This window comes from Colossoma macropomum, unplaced genomic scaffold, assembly GCF_904425465.1.
Source record: "Colossoma macropomum unplaced genomic scaffold, Colossoma_macropomum, whole genome shotgun sequence".
In the NCBI taxonomy this organism is placed as follows: Eukaryota; Metazoa; Chordata; class Actinopteri; order Characiformes; family Serrasalmidae; genus Colossoma; species Colossoma macropomum.
The window spans coordinates 3,237,530-3,248,574 of record NW_023494788.1 but is presented as its reverse complement, the minus strand read 5'-3'; the positions used below and the strand labels follow the sequence as shown (position 1 = coordinate 3,248,574).

General features: G+C 37.3%; 1 protein-coding gene across 3 annotated transcripts; it reads right to left on the bottom strand.

Moving 5' to 3' along the window:
- Nucleotides 1-1,356: 1,356 nt before the first annotated feature.
- Nucleotides 1,357-10,684, bottom strand: usb1 (U6 snRNA biogenesis 1). Of its 3 annotated transcripts, none has more exons than XM_036568063.1 (8): nt 10,561-10,684; nt 8,116-8,268; nt 7,828-8,027; nt 4,679-4,862; nt 4,156-4,209; nt 3,958-4,063; nt 2,043-2,126; nt 1,357-1,571 (listed from the first exon to the last, which is right to left on the bottom strand). In XM_036568063.1, the coding sequence occupies exons 2-8, from the start codon at nt 8,265-8,267 to the stop codon at nt 1,467-1,469; spliced, it is 885 nt and encodes a 294-aa protein (XP_036423956.1). In that variant the 5' UTR covers nt 8,268; nt 10,561-10,684; the 3' UTR covers nt 1,357-1,466. The 3 variants fall into 3 exon arrangements, with proteins under 3 accessions (XP_036423956.1, XP_036423955.1, XP_036423957.1); XM_036568062.1 differs by lacking the exon at nt 10,561-10,684 and adding an exon at nt 9,904-10,375; XM_036568064.1 differs by lacking the exon at nt 10,561-10,684 and adding an exon at nt 10,248-10,346.
- Nucleotides 10,685-11,045: the final 361 nt, after the last annotated feature.

The following is an 11,045-nucleotide window of genomic DNA, read 5'->3' as shown; positions in this document are numbered from 1 at the left end:
TACATTCCCTATCGGAAAGTTTAAGTACGTTCTGATCATGTTCGTAGCGTCTTAGTGAAAGTTTATACCGTTCAACACGGCGGAGCAGAAACTGGTCTGCAGAGGAGACGAAGTTTATGCTCTGGTCTTTAAAAGACGGCGGTGGGACGGACATCCAGCTTACGTGTCTCAGAACCCGACGTCTTCCTCTCGGCCTTCTTTAATAAGGACATGTGAAGGACGTTTTCCTGCGTCTGACATCATTTCAAAGTAATTAAAAACACAAGCACTAGTCACTGCTGCTCATCTCACTGACTGGACTCACGTGATGCTGGTTGTCATGGTAACGTCTACACTAAGTGGTTCTCTACACATGCGCGTAAGTTTGGCTCAGATTATTTGTAGTGAGCATGTAAACGGAGTTTTTCCATCAAATAGTTGAGTAGAGTGAGAATAAACACCTCGGTCTTAATATATAATCGGAATGTGTTCAATCGGATTGACCAAAATCTTATAAAATTATTCAGGAACTACTACAAAATATTCAGTATCTACTGTAAATTATTCACAAACTACTATAAAACTAATATGTATGTTTTGTAGTTATGAAAGTGAAGAATTGAAGTGGGGATCCACCTAAAGACACATTTCAAACGATTGAAACTACAGCTGTCTTTTTAAATAGATTGTTTTTGGCAACATTTGACAAATTTAAACTTTGACAGGACGAAACGTATCATAACACAGCATCACTGTCATGCCAAAACCATAGAAAATAAATAGACATTATCCAAATAACATTGCATAAATTTAATTACATTAGCATTAACTTACATTAAAGAGTGTCCCTTCTCTTATGAAGTTACCATTTCGGAGATTAAAGGTTTTGTTACAATAGTGATGAGAGAGTTGTATGCAAAAGTTTTGGCACCCTTGGTTAAATGACATGTTGACTCATCCTCTACAGAGAACACACCTTCATTTTAATTCACAATTACTGTTTATTTACTGAGTTTAACATATTGGGGGGAAAAAAACAAAATGTACAGCACATTTTCTATGTTTTATTTTCTCCCAATTTGTTAAATTCAGTAAATAAATAGAAACTGTCTTCCCTGTAGAGAATGTACTAACTTAATTTCAATTAGAAAATCAACAGAACATGTAATTTGACCAGGGGTGCTCAAACTTTTGCACATGACCGTATGTCTCAGTCATTCAGCAAGATAAAGGCATTTCGGTAAAACTCTGTGCCAAATGGGGCGACCTGTAACCCCTAACTTTAAAGAGAGAGAGAGAGAGAGAGAGAGAGAGAGAGAGAGAGAGAGACGTTAAAACCAGTATCTTAGTTATACTTTATTAAAACTTTATTACCTTATTTAACATTATAAAAATCTAAAATTCACCACATCTTCCAGAAGGCTACTCTGCTGAAGCTGGATCATCAAGTCATGGAAGTCATTCGAAGAGTGTCAGTGTCCTGTTTGTTACTGCAGAGGGAAGAGAAAGACTTTATTCCCTGTTTTGCAGCGAAGCTCCTTGCAGTTCAGCCTTATCTGGAAGGGTCCGTCTTCATGGCCGTCCACCAGACTCTGCACAGAGAGAAATAAACACAGGTTACAACGGTTAAGTCAACAGGTTATAACAGTTCAGTCAGCAGAGTGAAAGCCTGATACACTCTCAGAAATAAAGGTAGTAAACTGTCACTGGGGTGGTACCCTCAAGGGTACATCTCAGTGCCTTTAGTCAGGGAACATAACTGAACCATAATCCACTGAAATGATATGTTCTAAGCCGTATTGACTCCACACACCCCGTCTCGTCTCCAGGCTTTTATTTTACTGTTCTGTTTTAAATCATTCAGTTATGAAAAGGTACAAATACAAATGTTTCACCTGGAAACACTTATTTAAGGTTCACAGTCGGACCTTTGAGGGAACATTTACATTGTTTATACCTTGATGAACGAAAAATGTACCAGCACAGAACCTTTATTTATAACAGTGTAGCAAGGCAGTCTGACAGGCCCTTGTTCAGCTATGATTATGTGCTCAGACATTTACCTGCAGCTCTGATAAACATGCGCCCTGCAGTTTTTCAGCCAGATCACCAACACACCAGGCCAAGCTCACGTGAAAGGATGGATCCTGGAGGAAGAATGAGACACCAGATACCAAATGAAACCAACGGATGAGTATTAAAGCGATCATTCAGCAAAAAATCTAATTTACACAACTGTCACCTTATTCCAAACGTCAATCAGCCAAGACATGTCTGGTATCTTGTTTTAAATTTACACTATAGATATGAGGCTAATGTAGCAAATAATTAATGGAAGCTTATACCCCTCTAATTAGAACTGCGCCAACTGTATGCCTAAATGTGCCTTAAAATGTTGAGTTGTGAAAGTGGCTATCAAACCAAAAACTCACATGATAAGATAAGATAATCCTTTATTAGTCCCACAACAGGGAAATTCTCAGTGTTACAGCAGCAAAGGGACAGCAAGGCCCTCAAGAAGAAGAGAAGAAGTAACAAGAAGAGAACTAACAAGCAAGTAATTAACCTTGTTAATTACTTAATTAATTAACAAACTTTTTACAGTTTGTTACTTGTTACTATATAGACAATATATATAATACTATAAGTAAAAAATAAGATAAAAAATATAAACACTATCCTTCACAAAAATATTAACAATATAAAGAATTATAAATAAATATAAAGCTAAGATATTTACACTGTAAGGATATTTTCCCGAAATTCACATGGAATATTGCACATGAGGTACTGGTTTATATTACACATGGGACGGTTAGGAGTTAACAATACAAACAATTATAAACAGAAAGCTAAAGAATATTTACACTACAGAGATATTTTTAAAACATATTGCACATGGAGTGTTGATTATATTGCACACAGGAAAAGGTGATAAATTCACAGTATGTTCTGTAGGTGTGTGAGGTCTAAAGACCTCACACACCTACAGAACATACTGTGAATTTATCACCTTTTCCTGTGCAATATTGTTATTTATATTATGTAGCTTACTGTAGTGCATCACTGCACAAACGGGAACAAATCTTGAGCCCTGGCCGCTGAGCTAGAGGCTAATAAACACATTTGTGTTTAACACTCACTAACCTCAACTCACATGTATCAAGTTCCAGTCCTCGTGGGCCAAAACACTGCAGACTTTACACTGCCTCATTAAACACACCCGATTCAGCTCGTCAGCTAATTAGCAAGGCCTTCATGAACTACATTTCAGAGGGCTAGAGGAGATCTCCGCGGCAGTTTGGCCCGGAAGGTCTCCAGTTTAATATGCCTGCCTTAACTGGTCGTCAAACTATTTCTTTACCAAAGGAATAATTCACTTGACGAATTAGTGCTACTGAAAAATACAGTACTGTTTCAAGATGTATGTCCTTCAATTTACATCATCAGAAAGGGGGTTTTCCTGGTCTTTAAACCTGGAAAGCTCACTTTAGAGACTACTGAAGCACCGCTGTAAGAGGAAAGTAGGCATGTTCACAAGAGGTGCAGAGATAGTAACATTTTGTTCACTGTGGAGTGCCCCTTTAAGTGACCTCAAAGCTTAAAGTTAACATTCATAACTTCTAATATAAGTTAAAGTGAATAGAATTTACTAGTAATTTTGGAGCATTTCTATTGGTTCATTCATCAGGAACCATTCACACATTGACAGCTGCTGTTTTTAAATGATGTAAAAAAAATAAACATGCAAGTTTTGCAGGTTTCTGAGACTGTATGACATACTGTTATCTGTAAACATGGACTAAAGTACATTAGCATGGCTAAGCTAAACATTAGCTGCAGCCATCTCAAAGCCTGAACTTTGTATGTACCTCTGTCCAGACAAATGTCTTTGCTGACCGACCGCATTGAGGGTGAGAAGAAAACTGAACTATTGTGTCAGTGCCTGAATGAAATCTGTGATTTTATGTAAAGAACCTTGTAGAAGGTGCTGAGGTTGAACTCCTCCATGGTCTCGTCCGCTCTTTTCGCTGCCTCGAGTAGTTGTGTACAGCCTGTAGAGATTTCCATCCCGAGAAAAGTCCTGCAGTGGACACAAGGGGTCACTGTGACATTCAGATACTTTCTGATCGGGGACTTCGATCTGAGATGGATCAGAAAGCAATGAGAACATACCTTGTTCTTTCATCATTGGTGTACACCTTCAGTTTATCTGCCAGACATACAAAACTGCAAAAACGAGGATCACAGTTAGATACAACATGGATGTCTTGTGACCTTGTGATAGACTGAGGGGGTTTTAACCAGGGGGGTGAATCTCTGACCTGGCAAGGATTCAATTACAATTCTTTAGGTAGTGATTTGATGCATCAGTGCATCATAAGATCAAATTTCACCACGATTCAATTATTTCAATATGGCTCAGAATTATCTTTTTAAAATACACCGAATATGCTAATTTACGCTAAATTTATGCTAATTTACACCGTAGTGAGATATAAACAATAAAAATAAAAACCTTTTATACATTTTTACAATCCTGAGGAGTTCATTTTGGCTGAAAATTAAGTGTATGTTTTATTTATTATTGCTACAGTAATCGATTCTAACATCCCAAAATCAAAGTAGTTGAATCAAATCCTGCAGATTGATGCTTCATTGCATTTGTACACCCCTAGTTTTATCAGAAAATACTGACCTCCTGCACTGTGCGAGGCCCTTGCGCAGAGACTGCACAAACGGCTGGATCCAGTGGTGTCGCAGAACCACAGTTCTAGAGACACTGACATGAAACTCTTCTGCCAGGGTCAGGAAGACTCCATGAGCTTCAGCACCAACTCTCAGCTCATCCAGCAACTCCAGGAACACATCTTCTGGCTCATCTGAGATTCCAAATGAGTCATTTGCCATTATAACATAAAATCATACAGTCAAGATAATTAATTATTGTTAGTAATAACTGTTACAATAAGCTTTATATAGTATACTGGGGATGCTGAATACCAAAATCAGAGTACTACTTAGTGGTGGGCATTTTGGAAAAATTATACTATCACCAGTGGTGGAGAGTAACTAAGTAAATGTAATTCGTTACTGTACTTAAGAAAAGTCAAATATCTTACTTTTTACTCTACTACATTATGAAATCTGTCGTTCCTTTTGGTTTATGTGTGTATAAAAACGTAACATATCAAAATGAAAGAGGCGCAAAGGAAGAACACCAATCAGAGCACAGCACAACCTTTGTTTTGAGCTTGTTTTGACCTGTTGGTCATACTGACCCAGTGCAGCACACGGTTCAACGTCAGTGCAGCAGCGTTAAATATTGGGAGAGTCTATTCAACATAAATGATGAACTAACCTAACTTTGTGTAAACAGACCACAATATAGAAATATGTACTCATATGCAGTTGTGACTGACGTGTCTTTTTTCTGAATTTATACAAACACGATTTGATTTTATAGTAAATTAGTTTTGGCTAGTTTATGTTTATGAACAGAGACCTACAGATGCAGTTTAGTAAAGGAAAACTCATTTGTGAATCTGAGTTTAAAGTTTTTATTAAACCTAAACTTGTAACTAAGTTGCAAAAAAAATCTTAAACCGAAACTTTGCCGATTCACAAAAAGTTATTTCAGAGCCATTTGGTTCTAAATTGTTTGCCTTCAGTGACAGACTAATTAATGACGTTCTATGAAAAAGACTGGTGACACTGGAGTATTTTCACCTAAAATGAGTTAATGAAGCGAGTCTTGGTACAAAAATGGTAATAGGACATTAGTCATAATTAATCTTTAAGTACTTTTATTTTTCGATACTTAAGTACATTTGAAGGCAAATACTTCTGTACTTTTACTCAAGTGGAGGTCTAAAGGGAGGAACTTGTACTTTTACTGGAGTAATATTTTACCTTGGGTATCTCTACTTTAACTCAAGCACATGATTTGTGTACTTCATCCACCACTGACTATCATGATACCTCAAGATATTTTCACAATATACATGATAAGCATCACAATATTTCATTTCTCTGAGGTTTGATCATTAGTAGAAGTAGTAGTGTCACTAATACAAAAACTATATTTACAATGATTTTTATCCAAAGTTTCATATACTGAACTGAACAGGACTAATTGTGCTTTCTTCGTAATGTAACACGCAGTTGGGGTCTGTCTCATAAAGCAAGTTCACCTTGGACAGGATTCCTACGTTTTAGATGCAAGTTCCAGATGACTCATCCTTGCATGCATGAAAACATGAAAGCATATCATTTATGATGAACAGCCAATCCCATGAAACATGAAGAGGAGCGAGTGTTATTTTCAAAGTACGAGAAAGAATCCGAACTAAGTAAATAAGTGGAAAGTAAAGCGTTCATAACGGTAAAAAGCCACGCTGACGTCACAGCTCCAATGTTAGTGCTTACTGTAGCAATACTTCCTTTATATTCCTGATATTTCTGTAGTATGATTTCTTTTCTCTGCCGAAAAGCGACATTTTTTAAGTGACCGTCACCAAAAACATCACGAAATCCTGAACTTATCCAGCCCTGGAGCAGGTGAGTTGTCATGGAAATGAAGCCTTGTAAAAGTAATTCACCGTTGTGAGACAGAAAATCCAGGGTTAGAGTAAACGAAGCTTAAAGCTGCACTGTGTGAGACTTTTTGTTAAAACTGAAAGAAGTGTGCGTGCGCTGCTGTGAGTCGCCCTGTAAAGCCTGAAATAACCACCTAAGTCAGAGGTGTCGGGGTGGGAGTTTTTCACACCACGACGTACGTCTTTACATATTAACGTCACACACACAGACTCAAAAAGAAGATTATTTAAATGTCAAAGGCAAAATCAACATTATACAGATGAAGATATGATGACAATAGTAGATAAGTCACTCAAAACGCTCCTTCACCAAGTTTTGACTGAGTTCTCTTTGAATTCTTTCAATCATCAGATTCATCTGCTCTGGCAAGGGGGCCGATGCCCAAACCACATTTTAAAATGTTCTTCTGCATACTGCATGCAATTACACATTTCCACCAGAGAGGTCTCCAAATCCCCCAAACTCACAAAGGGTAGCTTTAAAGTCAGCTACCTAAGCAAGAAATCCTGCTTTGTGAGACAGACACCACATCCGTGTTCTTTAAGTACTGATGATGCTTTTCTGATTTATGATTATATATACACATATTGTGGCATAATGAGAATTTATCATAATAACTTCTTGTCTATTACTGTAAAATATTATCACCTGTCTGTAATGCACTTTAGAGCTGCCACTGGTATGAAAAATGCTCCATAAATAAAGATATTGTTATTATTATTATTGTTATTATTATTATTAAATGATATAATTTCATCATATTGTCCACCTAAATTCTATGACAAATAGATTTTAATATCATTGTTAAATACGGTGCATTGTGTCCACATGTTTAGTCCACCTTTTTAACCATCAAAAAAATATTACATTTATGGCATTTGGACGATGCTCTTAACCAGAGCAGCTTACAATTTAATCATGTTACAGGTGTAGGTGAATGTAGCATTAGGAGTCTTGCCCAAGGACTATTACTGGTATGAAAAGATGTGCCTGACTGCGGAATTGAATCCCAGTCTGACGCACAGGAGGCAGCGCTGTTGCCCACTACTCTATACCAAAATTTACAAAATATGTGACATCTGAAAATTTCCAAGTATTGTTATTATTGTACTCTTTTACGTATTACCCACCCCAACATTCAAAGTTGAGATCCAAACTAACCAAACTAACCAATCCAACTCCATTTCACATTCGAATACATCATCTACTCAGGAGCTCTACAGAAGTACTGCATGTACTGATTCTTACATGGCAGATAAACGTAAGTGGCCCAGTTGCCCCGCTCGTGTTGGAAGGACCGCAGCCGCCCACCATGCTGTGAACAGTCGTTCACATGCTGCTCTTCTGAGTCCTGAAACATGTTCAGCAGGCTGGCAGGAAGAGGAAGCCGAGGAACAGCCTGACAGGAGCTGCTTTCTCTCTTCTCAACAGCTCCTTCCACACATTCGCTGGAGGCCCAAATAAGAGTAAACAGTTCAGTTTACAGAGCAAACAAACAGAAGCGGATTTCACAGTTCTCACATTAACACACCAAACCTGTTTTCCGTGCCATTTTTTCCTCCCGTGCATTCTCTTTTCCTGAGAGGGGGGCTGACATCTTTGCCGTTTGGTCTTTGCCGCTTTCTGTTATGAACAGCGACATCTTCACTTTCCTCTTCAGAGCCGCTGCTGCTGTAATTAACCAGCATACTGAAAACATAAAATGTGGAGTTTTTACAGTTTCCCACAAATAGTTTGAAACCTATAAAATATAAGCATCATAATTGAATCATTTTGTATGTGTATCTACAGCAAAAGAGGATCAATATTATTAAATACAGTGTTTCCAATCTTTTTGAACACTAGTGTATATGAGATATACAAATACATTAACTTATAAGACAACCACTCTCAGCACGGCAGTGATGCTGACAAGGTAACTGATCCACTGATGAAGTGGATCAGTGGACAAGAGAACATGCTTCAAGATGCTTATAAGTGGCCAGCAATGGTCAATAATATCTGGTCAACAGTAGTCTTGTGGTCAGAAACTAAGCAGTAATGAATGCGGTAGGGAGCAGCTGACAAACTGCACAACAGATAAGAGGCAGTCTGTAAATGTACACCTATATAGTGGACCTGCAAGGTAGGTGTTTCTAATAAAGTGGCCAGTGAGTGGAAGCACAACGTAGGTGTAAGTAATAGGACAACACATGTAAATATAAGAAAGCGTGCACATACACCAAGACCCTTTGGCCATGTATTCTTATAGAAAAGTACAGATAGACAGATCTAGATATTAATGTATCTATGATGCATTTAAATAAGGATACATGGTGACATCGGAAACATCTGTATCAGCCGATGTTTACTTAAAAATATCTGTATTTGAGTTCAAACTAATATTTGATGATGTATTTATTATACTGTGGCTACTAAAGTGTCTGCATTTATTCATTTTACTGCATTTATAATTCTTTGCAAATAAATGTTACATTTCTCTGTAATGCTAGTCCAGATAGATGTCGTCCCAATTTCAACATTTTATACAAGTTTATTATCTGCATTGGCAAATATGCACATGAAAAATAACGGATATCGGTATCGACCCACAATTGCCATAATTAGTGAATCCCTATATCTATATATCCACTTTTTAGGGAGAACACTGTGGAGCCCCTACAGTGACATGGCGATTATTTATAATAAGGCACAGCCACAAATAAATATATTGAGGGCACAAATTAATACGTTGAGGCCACGAGTTACTATGCTGATGCCACAAATTACTAGACTGATTTCATTAATTACTATCTTGAGGCCATGAGTTACTATGCTGAGGCCACAAATTACTAAATTGAGTACATTAATTACTATCTTGATGCCACAAATTACTAGATAGAGTTCATTAATTACTATGCTGATGCCACAAATTACTAGATTGAGTTCATTAATTACTATCTTGAGGCCACGGGTTACTATGCTGAGGCCACAAATTACTAGATTGAGTACATGAATTACTATCTTGATGCCACAAATTACTAGATTGAGTTCATTAATTACTATCTTGAGGCCACTGGTTACTATGCTGAGGCCACAAATTACTAGATTGAGTACATGAATTACTATGCTGATGCCACAAATTACTAGATTGAGTTCATTAATTACTATCTTGAGGCCACGGGTTACTATGCTGAGACCACAAATTACTAGATTGAGTACATGAATTACTATCTTGAGGCCACGAGTTATGAGAAACTTAATATGTTAATTCGCGGCCATGCCTTATTACCAAATAATCACCTTATCACCTTAAGGGCTCCGCTGAAAACAAACCTCTCTCACCTTCTCTTTCTGGATCTTCTGCCTCTTTTCTCCTCCGCTAATACACCAGTAGGTGGCCTTTATTGGCTTTATTAGCGCTGCATTTTATAAACGCTTAATTTACAGACATTTACAGGCCTAAAAATGGCTTTTATTCACCCAGCGGAGCGTCTTAGGTCTATAAAACAGACTAACCACAGATTTAAGATACTTAAAAGCAGATTTAATAAATTTACAGAGCATATAATCTAAAACCAAGATGTTTAAAGGCAAACCTGACCCAGCGTAAAACTAAATACACGTCGATCGTTGTTTTAACGCTGATATGAATATAAAAGACCGTAAAAAATAATTTAAATACAAACAGAAAGAGTCCAGACTCTGACTGAACAGACCGTCCCTCACACTGTAAACAAACAGTGTCTCTCCGCCAACGGGTCCCACCGACAACAGCAACTGCTTAAAGTGGTTCCGTTTAGTCGGATTCGCGCTAAAAAAATAACATAAATAAAAATAATAATTCGAAATGTGAATTTTACTTCTATATGCGATGTCTGACATATTACAATCACATATTCAGCTCATTAATCTTCGCAAAAGGGAATGGTTAGGATTTTACATTTTCGAGGATTTCACAATATAACAGTCAAATACTTCTAAAGACAACAAAACAGCTACCTGCACACTAGCAGGGTTCAACTATTAGTATATAGACGAAGCGTAAAACAAAGTTTTCATCTTATTTCGGGTCAAAATATCACCGGTTCCAGTGCGTTGTGGTGAGGATGCTGCTTGCGAGTAGTAAACGAATCGTTCTTCTGAACCGGTTCACTTTACCGAATCATTCGAACCGATTCACAAGTCCTGAACAACTGAATCTACCGTGCGTGCTGTTCGCTGAGGATTTTTACTAAAATTATATTAATAGTATTTCATTTAAAGGGCCCATGTCCTACATTTTTGTTGTATTTTAGATCCACTTATCATGTTTGTGTGAGTTACTGTACTAAAAACAATCATAATCTGTTTCTAAATAACCATTTTCTCAAAAATCATCTCTTTTTTTTATACCTTAGAATTAAACAGGCTGTTTTTGTTACTGTGCCTTTAAGGCTCATAGAGGTAAATAACCTCTGATAGGCTACCTTGTATTGTGGCTCATT